The sequence below is a fragment of the Bufo bufo genome, chromosome 1 (genome assembly GCF_905171765.1).
Source record: "Bufo bufo chromosome 1, aBufBuf1.1, whole genome shotgun sequence".
In the NCBI taxonomy this organism is placed as follows: domain Eukaryota; kingdom Metazoa; phylum Chordata; class Amphibia; order Anura; family Bufonidae; genus Bufo; species Bufo bufo.
The window spans coordinates 579797188-579816885 of NC_053389.1; the positions used below are offsets into that span (position 1 = coordinate 579797188).

Below are 19698 nucleotides of genomic sequence, written 5' to 3' on the forward strand. Positions count from 1 at the left end.
TATACAGTCCCATGTAATTAGAATGACTTCCCTCCCACCCATCAGCCCCATGTAAATAACATCACTCCCCTTCAATATACAGTCCCATGTAATTAGAATGACTTCCCTCCCATCAGCCCCATGTAAATAGCATCTCTCCCCTCCCCAGTACTGATCTACCACCCGCTCAGCTGACGTCTCAGTGATCGGGAGGCCCCGCCCATTAGACATGGAGGCCCCGCCTCTTCCCGTGACCTCATTCCTACCAGGAACAGCACCGTACAGGACCGGAGCCCGGTGTCGGGAGCCGCAGCAATGGGGAAGGCGGATTTCCTCACACCAAAGGCGATCGCCAACCGCATCAAATCGAAAGGTCTGCAGAAGCTGAGATGGTACTGCCAGATGTGCCAGAAGCAGTGCCGGGACGAGGTGAGCTGCCTACTGTGGAGCGTGTGCCCTCAGCCTGGGCAATGGCCCTATGTCCGGGGCTGTGGAGATCTTCCTGGACCCCAGGCCAGGATCCCCGCTTTTTTTGCTGGATTTCTACCGGATCACGCCGGTCTTCATTGCAGTCAGTGAGAATCCGGTAGGCTGCTCTGAAAGAAGCCTTAGTAACCTATAGCAACCTATCAGATTCACACTGTGAGGCTACTTTCACACTAGCGGCAGGGGAGTCAGATCCGTGCTGCCGCTAGTGCACGCGTGCCCCCGGACTACCGCTCTGGCCCCTTTGACTATAATGGGGGCGAGCTGGAGTAGCCGCGGCAAACCTGGCGAGAGGCGGACGGAATAAAACTAGGACGTGTTGTAGTTTTAGGCTAGGGCTACACGACGACATGTGTCGCGCGACAAATAGGGCACAACTACACGGCAACATGTGTCACGCGACATTTTTAATAATGATAGTCTATGGTGTCGCACTGCGACGTGCAACATACTGCGACGCGACAGTCGCAGACAAAGCCATAGACTATCATTATTAAAATTGTTGCGCAACATCGGTGCGACAAAATGTCGTCGTGTAGCCCTAGCCTTATTCCGGCCGCCTCTCGCCATGTTTGCCTGATCAGTCAAAACTACTGAACTGAAGACATCCTGATGCAAACTGAACGGATTACTCTCCATTCAGAATGCATGGGGATAAAACTGATCAGTTCTTTTCCGGTATAGAGCCCCTGTGACGGAACTCAATACCGGAAAAGAATAACACTAGTGTGAAAGTACCCTTATCCGAGAGTGCAGACAAGAATAGGACTTGCTCTATCTTTCTTGCGGGTCTGTTGAATGGAACTACGGATGCGGACAGCACACGGTGTGCTGTCTGCATCTTTTGCAGTCTCGTTGAAATGAATGGGTCCGCACCCGTTCTGCAAAATTGCGGAACAGATGCGGACCTGTTCATACGGTCATCTGAATGAGCCCTAATTAGGATCAGACTTTAATATCTGTACTGGGGTGAGATGCCACCTGAGTAATGTCTTCTTTGAGAGTTCCCACATAGCAACCCCTTTATTGATATAGATGACCTTTTCTCAGGATAGGTCATCAACATCAGATCAGCAGGGGTCTGACTCCTGGCACCCTCGCCGATCAGCTGTATGAAGAGACTGCATGCGCAGTTCCATCTCTCTTCCTGCTGCTGTCTATGGCAAAACAGCAGTAGCTGGATGGGAGACGGCACGTGCCGCTGATTGGTGGGGGTGCTGGGTGTCAGACCCCTGCCGATCTGATATTGATGACCTATCCTGAGGATAAATAATCAATATTAAAAGCCCGGGTTCTCTGGGAATGAAAAAAATGTAAATACTTAAATATTATTTTATAATAAATATATTCACAAATACCTTTCATTAGTTATAATGGCTTGTTTTGTCTAGGGAGCAATCATTAGGAGAAATATAATGGCCGCCGTCCTATCAGTACACACAAAACCTGTCCTTATCACTACTAAGTTACTTCACAATGAGCCATAGTGCTGCCTCATCCTCCTCTCTGCTCTGCTTGTCAGTAATCATGGTCCTGAATACAGGTGATCTCTGTGGTAATGGAGATGATGAGACATGAGAGGAGGGTGAGGTGTGACTGATGAGCAGCAGCACTTGTTTACAGTCTCCATCACCACGTCGTCTCTTTTCTTCATGTCTTCTCATGAACTAAATTCCCCAGAGATTCAGCTAAAGTTCTTATCTGTATTCAGGTTGATAATCCTGACAAGTAGAGATGAGGATGAGGCAGCTCTTTACCTCAGTGTTAGGAAGTAACTTACAGGTTTTGTGTGAACTAATGGGACGGCGGCCATTTTGTTTCTCCTAATGATTGCTCCCTAGAGAAAACGAGGCATTATAACTAATGAAAGATATTTGACAATATAATTATTATAAAGTAATATTTAAGTATTTTCATTTTCTTAATTCCCGGAGAACCCCTTTAAGGCTTTTGTTTGGCAGACATCTGTAGAATGTGTATGTTGGGGTAGAGAGTTCCAGAGTATGAGGGATGCACGGGAGAAATCTTGGAGGCGATTGTGGAAAGTGGTGATAATGGGATAGCAGAGAAGGAAGTCTTGTGAGGATAGGAGATTACGTGTTGAGATGTATCGGAAAAGTAACTCGGAGATGTACAAAGGGGACAAGTTGTGGATGGCGTTATATGTCGTTGTTAGTATTTTAAACTGAAATCCCTTGGTAATTGGGAGCCAGTGAAGTAATTGGGGGGGGGGGGGGGGGGGAGGTGAATTAGTCGGACAGCAGAGTTGAGAATAGATTTGAAGGGGTGCGAGGGTGCTAGATGGAAGGCCACAGGAGAGCATGTTACAGTAGTCTAGGCGGGAGATGATGAGGGCATGCAGAAGCATTTTTGCAGACTCCTGGCTGAGAATGCACGGATTCAAGTGATATTTTGGAATTGGAGGTGGCAGGTGGTGGAAAGGGTTTGAATGTTTATAGAAAATAATTATTAATGTAGAAACTTTAATAAACAGTAGATAATTTTCTGATGCAACATTAACATTTTCAGTTTCTGCAGTTGTAGAAATGAGCCATGTTTCTTATTTTCTCTTCTAGAATGGCTTCAAATGTCACTGCATGTCCGAGTCCCACCAGAGGCAGTTGCTTCTTGCGTCTGAGGATCCCCAGCAGTTCATGGACTATTTCTCTGAGTGAGTATTATCTAATGTATAGATCCGTTTTTCATCTGTTCGGTACGTTTTACTGGTGTGGGTTTTAAAGAACTCCTCTCCCTAGATTAGTTGCCATGAGTAGTTTATAATGCATAGGCAATCTGCTTATCCTGCGTTCTTCCAGAGCCATTTAAAGGGGACTTAAACCTTTACTAAAAGCAGAGATCATCTCCCTACTCTGCAGTCCTTGAGAGCTCAACCCAGGGACTGACTATTCACCAGAGGTATATTAAAGGGGGCCTATCATTTGATCTTTTTTTTCCCGTCAGTATTGAGAAAAATAAAGAATGACCGTACTCCTATGATAACTGTTGGCCAGTCATGCATTCTCTATAGGAAGAGAGGAATAAGCTGCACCCAGAGCCGAACGCTGGCTTATCTTCCTTAGAACAAAACTGGTTGAAGTTCAGCATGCCCAAACCTGCTATTACATTCACTTCTAACAGGAATAATAAAGCAATGGCACGTCATAGATTCATAAAAATTGATGCTCCAGAATAGTTTTCTCATTCAAGTATTTTAGGCTACTTTCACACTAGCGGCACGGACCTCCAGCAGGCTGTTCCGTCGGGTTCGTGTCGGATCCGTCCTGCCGCTAATGAACGTGTGCCCCCGGACTGCGGCTCCGTCTCCATTGACTATAATGGGGGCGGGGCGGAGGCACGGCAGCGCACGGCGAGAGGCTGCCGGAATAAATGTCAGACATGTTGTAGATTAGGAATCTTTGATAGAAATCCCGAACCTATGCCTATGTGGGAGAGGACTGTGTGGAGCGAATACCAGGAGATACGGTCGAAGGCCTTTTCAGCATCTAGGGACAGAATCATGAGAGGGGTATTATTGTTTGTTTTTGCGTGGTGGATAATATTTTGTGTCTTCAGTGTGTTGTCACGAGCCTCCCGCCGCGGCAGGAACCCCACCTGGTCAGGGTGGATGATCGAGGGTAGATAGACATTGAATCTGTTAGCCAGTATTTTGGCATATACAGCTGCAAGAAAAAATATGTGAACCCTTTGGAATGATGTATTTCTGCACAAATTTGTCATAATATGTGATCTGATCTTCATCTAAGTCACAACAGTAGACAATCACAGTCTGCTTAAAGGGGTATTCTCATCTTCTCTTTTCATACTTACCTTCCTTGAGCGCGACGTTCACTTCCTGGATTCTTCTCCCGGCCGGGCAGCGCAATGTCCTGAACGCGCAAGCGCCATGGTGACTTATTCCTGGCCTGTATAGTACAGAGTCGGCGTGCGCATTCACGGCTCTGTACTATACTGGCCAGGAAGAAGTCATCATGGCGAGTGCGCGTTCAGGACCTTGCCCGGCCGGGAGAGAATCTTCAGTCTTCTGCGCGGCCCGGTGGGATTCGACAGGAGTGGTGGCCGTAACCAGGGGAGACCAAAGACAACATCAGGTAAGAGATGACTTATTTTCTAAAAAAGGGTAGGAATTGGGTAATAACATGTATTTAGAAAAATGATCACTGTCAAATCATTAACAGATTTAACAGTGATCATTAAGATGAGAATACCCCTTTTAAAGAGGACCTTTCACCGATCCTGACATTTTGAACTAAGTATACAGACATGGAGAGCGGCGCCCGGGGATCTCACTGCACTTACTATTATCCCTGGGCGCCGCTCCGTTCTCCCTTTATGTCCTCCAAAAAGTTCGGGGACTTGGTTATAGTAGGCAGAGTCTGCCCTTGTTCTGCTGTAGCGCTGGCCAATCGCATCGCAGAGCTCACAGCCTGGGAGAAAAGAACATCCCAGGCTGTGAGCTCTGCGCTGCGATTGGCCAGCGCTACAGCAGAACAAGGGCAGACTCCGCCTACTATAATCAAGTCCCCTAAATCTCCGCCTACTATAACTAAGTGACCGAAGATACTGGAGGGCATAGCGGGAGAACGGAGCGTAGCCCAGGGATAATAGTAAGTGCAGTGAGATCCCCGGGCGCCGCTCTCCATGTCTGTATACTTAGTTCACAATGTCAGGATCGGTGAACGGTCCTCTTTAAACTAATAACACACACACACAGAATTAAATGTTACCATGTTTTTATTGAACACACCATGTAAACATTCACAGTGCAGGTGGAAAAAGTATGTGAACCCTTGGATTTAATAACTGGTTGAACCTCCTTTGGTAGCAATAACTTCAACCAAATGTTTCCTGTAGTTGCAGATCAGACGTGCACAACGGTCAGGAGTAATTCTTGACCATTCCTCTTTACAGAACTGTTTCAGTTCAGCAATATTCTTGGGATGTCTGGTGTGAATCGCTTTCTTGAGGTCATACCACCTCAATCGGGTTGAGGTCAGGACTCTGACTGGGCCACTCCAGGCGTATTTTCTTCTGTTAAAGCCATTCTGTTGTTGATTTACTTCTATGCTTTGGGTCGTTGTCCTGTTGCAACACCCATCTTCTGTTGAGTATCAGCTGGTGGACAGGTGGCCTTAAGTTCTCCTGCAAAATGTCTTGATAAACTTGGGAATTCATTTTTCCTTCGATGATAGCAATCCATCCAGGCCCTGACTCAGCAAAGCAGCCCCAAACCATGATGCCCCCACCACCATACTTCACAGTTGGGATGAGGCTTTGATGTTGGTGTGCTGTGCCTCTTTTTCTCCACACATAGTGTTGTGTGTTTCTTCCAAACAACTCAACTTTGGTTTCATCTGTCCACAGAATATTTTGCCAGTACTGCTGTGGAACATCCAGGTGCTCTTGTGCAAACTGTAAACGTGCAGCAATGTTTTTTTTGGACAGCAGTGGCTTCCTCTGTGATATCCTCCCATGAAATCCATTCTTGTTTAGTGTTTTATGTATCGTAGATTCGCTAACAGGGATGTTAGCATATGCCAGAGACTTTTGTAAGTCTTTAACTGACACTCTAGGATTCTTCTTCACCTCATTGAGCAGTCTGCACTGTGCTCTTGCAGTCATCTTTACAGGACGGCCACTCCTAGGGAGAGTAGCAGCAGTGCTGAACTTTCTCCATTTATAGACAATTTGTCTTACCGTGGACTGATGAACAGCAAGGCTTTTGGAGATACTTTTATAACCCTTTTCTAGCTTTATGCAAGTCAACAATTCTTAATTAGTCTAGGGGTTCACATACTTTTTCCACCTGCACTGTGAATGTATGTTTACATGGTGTGTTCAATAAAAACATGGTAACATTTAATTATTTGTGTCAGATCACATTTTATGACCAATTTGTGCAGAAATACATATCATTCCAAAGGGTTCACATACTTTTTCTTGCAACTGTATTTTAAGATCTACATTTAGGAGGGAAATAGGAATAACTGCAATATGGGCCTCTGTGGCCTGTACCGGGAAGGGAAGCTCGGGAGACACTGCATTAAAGATCCGGAGCAAGAAGGGGGAAAGGCAAGTCGAGAAATATTTATAGAACCTGACTGTAAACCCGTCAGGACCCAGGCTTTTGTCCCCCGGTAGAGATTTAAGAACCTTTTGAAGTTCAGCCTCCATGAATAAAGTTTCTAAACTAGCGGATTCCAGTTCGGATAATCTAAAGGACTGAGGGAGGGGTTCAGGTCCATGTCCCGGTCGCCCGGGAGCAGGGCTGGGTAGGTTGTATAGTTCAGAGTAGGAGTGAAAGGAGGAGGCAATATCTGCAGAGGTATGGACCACACGATCCGCAGGATTCTTGATGGCGGGGATGTGAGAGACAGCCTATTTTCCCATGAGAGCTCTTGCCACTAAACACCCACTCTTGTTGCCGTATTCATAGAATTTACTACAGCATAATTGGATCATGCGCTTATAAGACTACTCCAGAAGGTGCTTAGCGTCTAGGCATGCGTTCTGGAGATCGTGGAGGGTCGATAAAGAGAGTGCTCATTTGTGGGCAAGCTCGAGAGAGGCAACCTTCTGTAGTGCAAGTTTGAGAGAATGTGCCTTCTCCTTCTTAAGACGACAGCCATGTTTTATGAGAACCCCGTCTAGAACACACTTCAGGGCTTCCCATTGGGTTGGGAGGGGGTGGAGTCTGTGCGGTGGTCAGTGAGGACATTTTCTATGGTGCTGGTAAGGTCAGCAGCGCAGACCAAGTCAAGGAGGAGAGATTCATTCAAATGCCATGTCCACTCTCGTTTGGTAAGGAAAGGGAGGTTTAGAGAGCAGTATACTGGGGCATGGTCCGACCACAAGATATTGCCTATGTGGGTGGAATCCAGCCACGAGGGGGCCGAGGGTTGGAGCAGAATGTACTCTATGCGGCTATAAGAAGAATGTGGGGCAGAGTAAAAAGTATAATCTTTGTCTGCAGGGTGTTGAAGTAATTGTAATTGGAGTAGCGCTTTTTCTAACTTTTTTTAATGGTCGAATAGGAAAGGGAAGCGCGCTCAGTCAAGTTGTCAAGTGTGGGGTCTAGGGTGAGGTTAAGGTCACCACAGAGGACAACCTTACCACGGACTACGGGCAGGGCCGTATCGACAAGGTCTAAGAGAAAGAGGACCTGGTTTTGTTGGGGGCGTAAACATTAAGAGAGGTGAATTCTCGGCCGCCAATCAATAGCGAGAGAATCAAATATCTGGCTTCAGTATCGACAGAGCAGCCCAGCATTTGATGAGGCAAAGATTTGTGGATCCCTATGGCGACCCCCTCTGTCTTATTTGCTGGGCTGTTTGCAAAGTGCCAGGTCGTGTAGTGTCTATGCCAGATGCCAGGGGCACTACCCTCTTTGAAATGTGTTTCTTGAAAACAGATAACATGTACCTTCTGGCGATGAAAATGGTGAAGTACTTGGGCCCTTTTTTCCGGAGTGTTAAGGTCTTTCGCGTTGAAGGACGCTATCTTGAACGACGTCATAACTGCGGGGAAGGAAAAAACAAGAGGAGCGAGGGGAGGGGCAAGAGGGTAAAAAAGAAAAGGAAGAAAAAGAAAAGAAAGGGGGAGCAAATGAGGTTACCAAGTAGAGAAGTAAAAAAGAAGCCAAAGCAACAAAAGAGAAAAAAAAAGAGCGATGACTATCTAGCGTGACCAAAAGGTCTAATGAGACAATCACCAGGAACCGAACAGCTCCGAGCGAGTGTCTCAAACTATTGGGGGAAAGTAGCAGCCAGAGAGGAGCAGACATGCCACATTCCCTGTCCACATAAACTGTCAAAAAGGTATCACCTACCACTGAGGGGGAGTAATTGAAACCGAGAAATGCAAAAAGAAAAAGGGGAGATGAGCTGTTATGGCAACAGGTCAATCATCCCAGTCAGAAACAGCAGACAGTCCTTCAGGTGACGGAGCTAAGTGGGGATCCTCGTCGGGGACCAGCAGATCGTCGGTGTCGTGGTCCACGGGGAGTAGGCATGGTCGGTCCAGAAGCCTCGGTACTTGCGGCCTGCAAAGAAGTAGGTTGTCCTAGCAGTACAGGAGCAGGTGGGTGAATGGAGGGCCAAGGACCTAGATGAACTAGTAGCAGATCCAGCTGTTGAAGGAAGTGCGGAAGGTTCATGGGGTTACGGAGAGCAGCAACACGTCCCTTGGGGCTTGCAAACAAGGCAAAGGGGCAGCCCCAGCGATAAGGGATTCCACGGTCTTTGAGAAGGTCCAGTAGAGGACTTAAGGCAGCCCGTTGTGACAGTGTGACGGGAAAGGTCTTGCAGCAGCGTGATGGGTGTCCCTTCATGAGACAGGGGAGATGGTTGTCGAGCTTTGTTCTGGATTTTCTCTTTGAGTGCGTAGAAATGGATTCTACAGATGACATCTCTTGGTCTAGCGCCGTTTTGATTAGGAGACCTAAGGGCATGATGGGCCCTATAAATCTCTGTGGGAGTGCCTGGCGGGCGGTTCAAGATGTTGTTGAATATTCCCACAATCGTGGGCAGTAAATCAGCCATTGCTACTGACTCTGGGAGATCTCTGATGCGTATATTGTTGCGGCGACTGCGATTTTCTATATCATCCATATGGTGTAAGACAGAGTTGGGCATCATGAGTTTGGCTCTTATCTTGTAGGGCTTTGACAGCCGCGGATATGGTTGTATGGCTTTGTGTGACTGAGTTGACTCTTGTATCAATTGCTGCCAGCTCGGAGCGGTTTTGGGAGAATTCCTGTTTACATTCTTGTAAGATATTGGTAGCAAAACTAGACAGGTCTGCCTTAGAGGGTACAGAGCAGATGAGGGTATGTAGGGCTGCCATAGTTGGAGTCCTTGTCAAATAAATCTGCAGAGGAGGAAAGTCTCAAAGAGGAGAGCAAAGGAAACCCCTGGGGGAGTATCGCTGCAAGATCGGTTGTGTTGTTAGGACTAGGGGGTGCTGTTCCAGACGCCTGTGGATGGGAGCTGTCCCATGAAGATCCAGTGGACCAGTGTGGGGATGCTGCCAGGGAGGATCCAGGGTAGTGAGAGAGTGGGAGAAAGGGGTCTTGTGCAGTAGGAGAAGAGGGGATATGGTGCGCAGACAAGTTGGGGGACTGTTGCTGGTGGTCCAGAGGCTGTCTCTGACGGGGGGGACCACTGCCTAGCGGTGGCTGGTCACATGGGGGCCCATGGTGGATGTCTAGGGCAGTTGGCACCATAAGTGGGGCTTTTCTGGGCCAGAAAGGGGGGGGGGGGGTGAGCCCCCTGGACTTGCCTGTGGTGCTGTCGTTTGCGGCTGCGGTGCTGAGTCCAGCAAGGAGTCCGGCAAGTGCAGGAAGGTGAGGCTGGAGTGGTGAGTGCGATTGTGATGGCGTCGGGGAGACGCCATATATTCATGTAACTGTGAAATATTTACGTTTCCTAAAGCAGCATTTTTTTCCCCACTTTTCATATTTATTTATTTATTTATTTATTTTTTCTGTTCTAATGATTTATTTTCTTTTCTTAAGGGAATTCCGCAATGAATTTTTGGAACTTCTAAAAAGACGCTTTGGTGAGTTTAGATGTACTTTATCTATTTCTGCTTTTCTGTACTTAAACTCATTGACAAAAAAAAATAACGCACCCAGATAGAAGTGTGGGATTTCTGCAATACTCACCATGCAGTTATTTCTCAGGCAGATATATAAATTATTACTTCTGTACTATGATTAGACACTAGGTCTTACCACAAGAGGGCGTAAAAGTGCTTCCCCCCCCCCCTACCCTATAAATCTGAGGCTACTTTTGGTTCATGTACTTCTTGGTGATAGATCGTTGACTGATAGACATGTCTATGATGTCCTCGAAGACATTTTTGCCCAGTTCAGACTTTTAGATGAGGCACATCATTAGACTGAAAGAAGCAGGATGGTTGTTTTGCTGCCATCTAGGCCGTTCTGACCTAGCTGTTAGGAGATGTTGGGAGCAGTGGTGATGTGGGGGTATACAAAGCGAACCGGCTCCAGATGGCCCAGACAGACCACCAGTAAAGAGCATTGTTTGATTTGCTGACAAACACAAGCGGCTCCCAATGTTTCATTGTCCACCATCCAGGCACGGTTGGCACTTTCATTACACAGACCTGTTTCTGGCTGGGCCATTTCCAGGAGCACAGCAGAAGTATATTTGGTGTAACAGTTCCCATTACGTGTCCTGCTATTGACAACCACTGTCACCTTCGTTTGCAGTGGTGTTGTGAACAAGAAACCTGGACTGCTATGGACTGGAACCATATCTTCTTTGGCAACAAATCCAGGTTCTGTTTGGGATCCCACGATGGTCGGCTCGAGTATGGAGGCCTTATGGTGAACATTTCAAACCTGTCTTAGCTGTGGAGTGACACACTGTCCCAACTGGATATGTGATGATCTAGAAAGCCATCGCATACGATAGTCGGTCACCCCTACTAGTGATATGAGGGGCACTAACAGCTCAGTGATGTCTCCACCAGATGGCAGCACTTCCATGGCCTGCCTGGTCTCCAGATTTATCGTCAATCGAGCATTTATGGGAACAGCTCGGATGCCAGCTTCAGCAGTCTGCTAGTGTATGCGATCTACAAGTCCAGTTGTAACATCTGTGGGCAAATGTGCCGCAGGTTGCCAAATGGAACCTGTATGCCTACATGCCCAACCATATCTCATCTGGTATCCACACTAGAGGAGACCAATAGTATACAAGAGCCTCCATTCAATTCTACAGTTTTCCCAAATAAACGTATTCCCTCTAATATTGTAATCACTTATATATTGTCATTACATTCACACATAGAAAGTTTCATTCCATTCCCACAACTCCTTCTTGGTGCATTATGTTTTTTTATCTATGAGTGTACATCTAATTTGGTATATATGCTGGAAAATACTCTCAGCCTGTATATGTCTGATGTGCTCAGCTCATCTCTACTCCAAGTCCTTTTTGGCATATGCTATGGTGCTATAGGTCAGTTTTTAATAGATATGTTCCCTTCAATAAAACCTTTACTGCACGGTACACGCTTTTACAGTAGGAGTCAGTAGTACACTACATCTGGAGGCAGTCAACAGTCTACTTACCCACTTCATTCTGATGGGGAAGGTCAGAAGAGGAGTCCTGGGGGAATAAGGACTAGCGTTTCGAGCCCTGCACACTAGAATTCTGGCTTAAAAAGTTGCAGGAAGGGGTTTTGCACATCTATCCATGGTGTGTCTGGTATTTCAGCTTAGTTCTATTGAAGCAAATTGAGACGAGTTGTAATACCACACACCACCTATGGACAGATGTTGAGCTGTTTTTGGAAGACAACAGCCATATTCTATAACCTTAGCCATTCTGGAGAGTAGACAGTCGTTCTACTTTAGCTATACACTAGTGATTTTGGTAGCAAATTGGCACAGTTTGGAGAAACCAGGGTTTCTACAGCTTTTTCCACCTTGCTTGAAAAGGGAGCATGGCTTAGGAAGGGTGGGGTCTAAAATGCAATGCTTTGCTCTAAATTGTGCCACAATTCTGGCCTATAATTCTGTCTCAAAGTAAGCTAACCAAATATTGGTGTAGAGTCAGAGAAAAGTGTCTATCCCTGCACCCGATTTTATCATCCAGCCTGAGCCCCTGTGATAAATCTGGTGTCAAGCATAGACATCCTAACACAGGGATGCCCAAACCTACAACTCCCAGCATTCCTTGACAGCCTACAGGTATCAGCCTAAAGCAGGGCATGATGGGAGTTGTAGTTTTACAACAGCTGGAGGGCATTCCTGGCCTAGTAGATTAGTATAGCAAATCTACCCCAGTGTTGGAGAAGTCTGCATTACTAACAGAGTGGCATCAATCATGTTTAATTCTCTTGTCACAAAGTGGACATGATTCTCAGGCCAGCCAGAGACACCCTAGAGTCCACCACCAAAACCTGCACTGAAACGTAGTCTTCTAGGAGGTGGTCTTCTCAAAGAAGATGGTCATAATGCATAGTATATGATGGAACAGAAAATCTGTCACATCTGGTCTGGGTTGTGGTGGTCTTTTGGAGAGGCTTCACTGTATTTATTGTGCCTTCTACCCGTTTGGTTGTTACAGTGCATTTTGTTGTGTTCATTGTACTTTTTTTTCTTTAGGAACAAAGCGGGTGCACAATAACATTGTGTACAACGAGTACATCAGTCATAGAGAACACATCCACATGAATGCTACAAAGTGGGAGACTCTAACAGACTTCACAAAGTGGCTGGGCCGAGAAGGTAACTCACTTGCACTGGTACTTTACTTTTATGGTTCTTTTTTTTTTTCATTCAGGCCTAATGCAGTCATCACTATATTACAAAGTTATCTCTGCTCAAATCTACATACACTAGTTAGAGTCAAGGGGTTATCCCGCAAAATTAAAACTCTGGTTTTACTCGCTTATATATAGGACTTTCTTTCCTTTCTGTGGATGGGCAGCAGCTCCTCAATCACCTGCATCTCCCAGGACGCACTGCAATTAGTTCTTGGTAACCCATTTCTCCCCTGCATGTGAAATAATCCCTCACCTATAGCCCCAGAGATGCATATCATATATAATGCCTCCACAATTTCCTTCTCCACTGTCTAGAGAGAGATATAGCCAGCTGTGGACAGGCCATGCAGGGAAATTTCCTGGTGGGCCGAAGCCCAGGGGGCCATCAAAGCCACCGGTAGGGTACATAACGATCTGATGCTCTCAACAGTAAAAAATGCTAGGAGCATCTGGTACTTATGAACCTGGATGACCGAAGAAAGTACCATCCTGCATTTAACTGTATTGCTGTCCTACGGCAGTATATATTCTATGAATTTAGAAGTAGGGATGGATGAGTGAATGTTGTCCGGGCCCCATCACCTGCTTCTCAATGAGATTGTTATGTCAGGACTGAGGAGAGAGAAAGGAAGCGGGAAAACTATTGAACATATTAGTCCACAACTGAATGCAGGAGATGGTGGACCGGAAGGATAAACAGCACAGTGTCCCCTGTGCTCATTGGGGTCCCAGAGATCAAACCATTATTTTATATATATATATATATATATATATATATATATAAATTTTTTTTTTTTTTAATATATCCTTACAGGTTTATGTAAAGTGGATGAAACGCCAAAGGGCTGGTACGTTCAGTACATTGACAGGGATCCAGAAACAATCAAGAGGCAGCAAGAATTGGAGAAAAAGAAAAAACAAGATCTAGATGATGAGGAGAGGACTGCTAAATTTATTGAAGAGCAAGTTAAAAGGGGCAAATGTGAAAAAGAGGAGGTAAAATTTACACGCATAACACATTGCACATGCATGGTGGTCTACCATGACGCAGTTGCATGGGGCCCCCAACAGGTGGGACAGACACCACCACAACTTTGAACTGTATCTGCGTCTTAATAATACCATATTAAGATTATTGTATTTTGCTATACAAAAAATGTCTTTTATAAGGGCCCACAGGCATTTCATTGCTTGGGGTTCCAGAAATGCCAATTCCACCCCTGGCAAGCGTCCTCTATTCACCCGCACCGATGAGCTGTGTCAGGGAGCTGCCACTGGGGAGCGCAGCAGCTTTTCTAGCACAGTGCCGTACATAACATAGCAGCTGTGCTTGGTAATGAAGCTCAGCCCCATTGAGCTGAGCTGCAACTGGGCCTTGTGACCTCTTCTAACGGCTAATCGGCGGCGGTCCCAGGTGTCAGACCTTGCCAATCTGTTATTGATGACCTATCCATCGGATAGGTCATCCATATAAATTCCCAAGTATCCCCTTTTAATTGAATGTTTTATTCAAATTTTGAATGTTTTCATTTACAGGAGACTCCAGTCTACACAGAATTAAACCGAGAAAACGAGGAAGAGAAAGGTATGTTTCCCAACTTTTTGTTTTTATGTAAAAAATTGGTCAGAAGTATTGTAGAGTTTGAAAAAAAATAATAAATAATAAATTGATGTCTGTCTAACCATTCCAAGGCGCTTTCCCATTATAGATAAGGCGTAGCCACAGGAGCAGAGCGCTCCATAACTCCTGTCCATTTTGGCTGAGAATGTCACACACATAAGCATATAGATGTTAAACATCTATAGTTAAAGGGGTCATCTGAGATTTTGATATTGATAGCCTATACTTTAGGATAGGTCATCAGTATCTGATAGGTAGGGTCTGCCTCCTGACACCAATGCCAATCAGCTGTTTGAAGAAACCACAGCTCTCTGGTGAGCACTGCTGCCTCCTTAGGGCTCTTTCACACTTGCGTTCTTTTCTTCCGGCATAGAGTTCCGTCGTCGGGGCTCTATGCCGGAAGAATCCTGATCAGTTTTATCCTAATGCATTCTGAATGGAGAGAAATCCGTTCAGGATGCATCAGGATGTCTTCAGTTCTAGACCGGAACGTTTTTTGGCCAGAGAAAATACCGCAGCATGCTGCGCTTTTTGCTCTGGCCAAAAATCCTGAACACTTGCCGCAAGGCCGGATCCGGAATTATTGCCCATTGAAAGGCATTAATCCGGATCCGGCCTTAAGCTAAACATCGTTTCGGCGCATTGCCGGATCCGACGTTTAGCTTTTTCTGAATGGTTACCATGGCTGCCAAGACGCTAAAGTCCTGGCAGCCATGGTAAAGTGTAGTGGGGAGCGGGGGAGCAGTATACTTACCGTCCGTGCGGCTCCCCGGGCGCTCCATAGTGACGTCAGGGCGCCCCACGCGCATGGATGACGTGATCGCATGGACACGTCATCCATGCGCATGGGGCGCTCTGACGTCATTCTGGAGCGCCCCGGGAGCCGCACGGACTGTAAGTATACTGCTCCCCCGCTCCCCACTACTACTATGGCAACCAGGACTTTAATAGCGTCCTGGCTGCCATAGTAACACTGAACGCATTTTGAAGACGGATCCGTCTTCAAATGCTTTCAGTTCACTTGCGTTTTTCCGGATCCGGCCGGCACCTCCGGCAAATGGAGTACACGCCGGATCCGGACAACGCAAGTGTGAAAGAGCCATACCAAGTACAGCGCCGTACATTGTATAGTGGCTGTGCTTGGTATTGCAGCTCAGGCCCATTCACTACTAGGCCATGTCATTGATGAATGTAATGTCACTGGCCAAGGAAGAGGCCACAGGACTGGCCAGAGCACCACAGCCTCATCAAACAGCTGATTGGTTTGCGTTATGTCAATAGCTTTTTTTTTTTTTTTTCCTTTTATTGCGTTTTGATCTTCAGAGTCTTCTCATCAGAATGTCAAAAACCATGAAAAAAGTTGAAATGATCGGCACTGCTAGGTTGTAGATCAGCGAGCAGGTGCATCAGGAGCTGTCTGTGTAACTACTCGGGTGGTGCTCAAGAACAAGTCAAAATATAATGTCCGTATACTTCATAATGTAATAGATTCTATATAGGTAAGATGATCCGAAACCTAGATGAAAGAATCCGTGAGCACTACCTTTCATCAATTACCACAGGCCATGGAGGTCCATGCAGGAAACTGTGTTGTGGTGTGGGGGTGTTCTGAAAGTAAAACCCCTAGTTATGGGTGGAGATAGTTTTGCTTTACTACAAAAAGAAGCTGGGATGATAATACAAAGCAGAGCCATGTGTCTTTCAGGTTTCAATGGTAAATACGATTTGAGTGTTCCTTTAAGAAGGCATTGCATTGTGTGATTTTTGCACGTTGTATTGGCACTGGCTCATGGCGTGGGGTGCGCACAGGTATTTTAGCCCGCTGCGTGGCCAGGTCATTATGCAGGCTTTGAGGAAACGCTGATTTGCGTGAAACTGCTTTTGTCCTGTTTGCCTTTAAATGAAGAAATAAAAGGAAGCAGATTTTACGGTGATGAGCGACATAACTGTATTCTTCATCAAAAATGTTTGGACTAAATTCTGCACATTTAAAAAAAAAAATCACAAAAATGTAGAAGCCTTAGGCTACTTTCACACCTGCGTTCGGTTGTCCGCTTGTGCGCTCCGTTTGAAGGGGCTCACAAGCGGCCCCGAACGCATCCGTCCAGCCCTAATGCATTCTGAGTGGACGCGGATCCGCTCAGAATGCATCAGTCTGGTAGCGTTCAGCCTCCGCTCCGCTCAGCAGGCGGACACCTGAACGCTGCTTGCAGCGTTCGGGTGTCCGCCTGGCCGTGCGGAGGCAAGCGGATCCGTCCAGACTTATAATGGAAGTCAATGGGGACGGATCCGTTTGAAGATGACACCATATGGCTCAATCTTCAAACGGATCCGCCTCCATTGACTTTCAATGTAAAGTCTGGACGGATCCGTTCAGGCTACTTTCACACTTAGAAATTTTTCTAAGTTATAATGCAGACGGATCCGTTCTGAACGGATGCAAACGTCTGCATTATAGGAGCGGATCCGTCTGATGAAACATAGCGCTCCGAACGCTAGTGTGAAAGTAGCCTTACCTGAAAAAATATATATATATATTCAGAGCGCTGAGGTTTTTTTATTTTATTTATTTTTTACATGTGTGTTAATTTGCAAACATCTGTGTGAAGGAGGGAGGCAGTGGCTGGTGGTGGAGCGCAGTGCTCCAGTCTACTAAATAAATGATTTGTGATGTGCACTTTGAGATTTGGCAGTGGTTTTTAAACTTTTTTTTTTCTTCTTCCTTCTTCTTTTTTTTTTGACTCCCCAAGTGGTATTCAATTTGGCTAAAGGAGCAAGTACCTCAGGATCATCCTCTTCAAAGTCCAGGTGAGTTTTTTTTCTTATATGACCGGAAATTCTGAACTGCAGGGTGTACATGGGCTTAAAGGGGTTGTCTAGGTTTTTTCTTTATTTTCCCCCCTGTCCTCACCCAGCAGTACCTCTGAAGAGATCTATATTTACCTGGGGTCATGTGCAGCACTGCAGTCAATCACAGTGGCTTATCCCCAAGTGGCACTTGACCCTTGCCATTAGGGACACATCGTTGCTGAGACCAGTAAATATCTGCAGCGAGACATTTGACCCCGTCCTTGCGGCGGTTGACTGGCAAGTATCAGGAGTCCAATGAAGATAGCCTGAGAGCCACTGAGAAACGGGGAGCAGATTAGTATACATCTCTTCACAGGTATCGCTGGGTGGAGTGGAGGGATTTCAGAAACATTTTGGACAACCCCTCTAACTTTCAACATTCTTTCTTCCAGTAGTAGTTCACTCGCAACCAACGCACTTAAAGCCACGGCAGTGACTGGACCTGTTAAAAGGAAAGATCCCACTCTGAGCCAAACCAAAGAGAAGAAGAAGAAATCTGCTCTGGAGGAAATCATTGAGGTGAGGTTTACTCTTTACATCTGAAAATGTGGGCTTTCTGCACAAATTTGTCATAAAATGTGATCTGATCTTCATCTAAGTCACAACAATAGACAATCACAGTCTGCTTAAACTAATAACACACAAAGAATTAAATGTTTCCATGTTTTTATTGAACACACCATGTAAACATTCACAGTGCAGGTGGAAAAAGTATGTGAACCCTTGGATTTAATAACTGGTTGAACCTCCTTTGGCAGCAATAACTTCAACCAAACGTTTCCTGTAGTTGCAGATCAGACATGCACAACGGTCAGGAGTAATTCTTGACCATTCCTCTTTACAGAACTGTTTCAGTTCAGCAATAATCTTGGAATGTCTGGTGTGAATCACTTTCTTGAGTTCATGCCACAGCATCTCAATCGGGTTGAGGTCAGGACTCTGACTGGGCCACTCCAGAAGGCGTATTTTCTTTTGTTTAAACCATTCTGTTGTTGATTTACTTCTATGCTTTGGGTCGTTATCCTGTTGCAACACCCATCTTCTGTTGAGCTTCAGCTGGTGGACAGATGGCCTTAAGTTCTCCTGCAAAATGTCTTTATAAACTTGGGAATTAATTTATCCTTCGGTGATAGCAATCCGTCCAGGCCCTGACTCAGCAAAGCAGCCCCAAACCATGATGCCCCCACCACCATACTTCACAGTTGGGATGAGATTTTGATGTTGGTGTGCTGTGCCTCTTTTTCTCCACATATAGTGTTGTGTGTTTCTTCCAAACAACTCCACTTTGGTTTCATCTGTCCACAGAATATTTTGCCAGTACTGCTGTGGAACATCCAGGTGCTCTTGTGCAAACTGTAAACGTACAGCAATGTTGTTTTGGACAGCAGTGGCTTCCTCTGTGGTATCCTCCCATGAAATCCATTCTTGTTTAGTATTTTACGTATCGTAGATTCGCTAACAGGGATGTTAGCATATGCCAGAGACTTTTGTAAGTCTTTAGCTGACACTCTAGGATTCTTCTTCACCTCATTGAGCAGTCTGCGCTGTGCTCTTGCAGTCATCTTTACAGGACGGCCACTCCTAGGGAGACTAGCAGCAGTGCTGAACTTTCTCCATTTATAGACAATTTGTCTTACCGTGGACTGAGGAACAGCAAGGCTTTTGGAGATACTTTTATAACCCTTTCCATCTTTATGCAAGTCAACAATTCTTAATCGTAGATCTTCTGAGAGCTCTTTTGTGCGAGGCATCATTCACATCAGACAATGCTTCTTGTGAAAAGCAAACCCAGAACTGGTGTGTGTTTTTTATAGGGCAGGGCAGCTGTAACCAACACCTCCAATCTCATCTCATTGATTGGACTCCAGTTGGCTGACACCTCACTCCAATTAGCTCTTGGACATGTCATTAGTCTAGGGGTTCACATACTTTCCAACCTGCACTGTGAATGTTTACATGGTGTGTTCAATAAAAACATGGTAACATTTAATTCTTTGTGTGTTATTAGTTTAAGCAGACTGTGATTGTCTATTGTTGTGACTTAGATGAAGATCAGAGCACATTTTATGACCAATTTGTGCAGAAATCCATATAATTCCAAAGGGTTCACATACTTTTTCTTGCAACTGTATATAGGGTTGAGCGGTAAACCGGTGCCAAAGATATACGCTGGTATTAAGAAACAGCGATATGGTGATATCGCTGTTTCCAAATAACCGCGGTATTTGGTGACGTCATAGGAGCAGTCATATGCGCGCTGACCGCTCCTAAATCTGTGTCAGCCCGCCCCTGCATCGTGCATATGCGTACCGTACATATTACTTCCTGCAGCGGCCGCCCCCGGCTCCTCCTCGCTTCTATATTCAAGTCTCCGCCCACCGGCCGAGCACAGGAGCCAGGCACGCAAAGTCAGTCCGCAGTCCGTGTCCAAGCCAAGGTGGGGC

At 45.8% G+C, this 19698-nt stretch overlaps 1 protein-coding gene across 2 annotated transcripts in view; it reads left to right on the plus strand.

Annotated features, from left to right (window-relative positions):
- The first annotated feature begins 239 nt into the window (after window positions 1–239).
- The window catches only part of KIN (Kin17 DNA and RNA binding protein), a 38321-nt gene continuing 18862 nt past the window's right edge, over window positions 240–19698 (plus strand). The window contains exons 1-8 of one of the 2 annotated variants that reach the window (XM_040413302.1): window positions 240–408; window positions 3042–3136; window positions 9998–10041; window positions 12623–12745; window positions 13598–13779; window positions 14320–14368; window positions 17155–17212; window positions 17647–17773. In XM_040413302.1, the coding sequence (XP_040269236.1) occupies window positions 295–408; window positions 3042–3136; window positions 9998–10041; window positions 12623–12745; window positions 13598–13779; window positions 14320–14368; window positions 17155–17212; window positions 17647–17773 (792 nt within the window). In that variant the 5' untranslated portion in view covers window positions 240–294. The remainder of the gene's footprint in view (window positions 409–3041; window positions 3137–9997; window positions 10042–12622; window positions 12746–13597; window positions 13780–14319; window positions 14369–17154; window positions 17213–17646; window positions 17774–19698) is intronic. The other variant, XM_040413308.1, reaches the window with a different exon arrangement.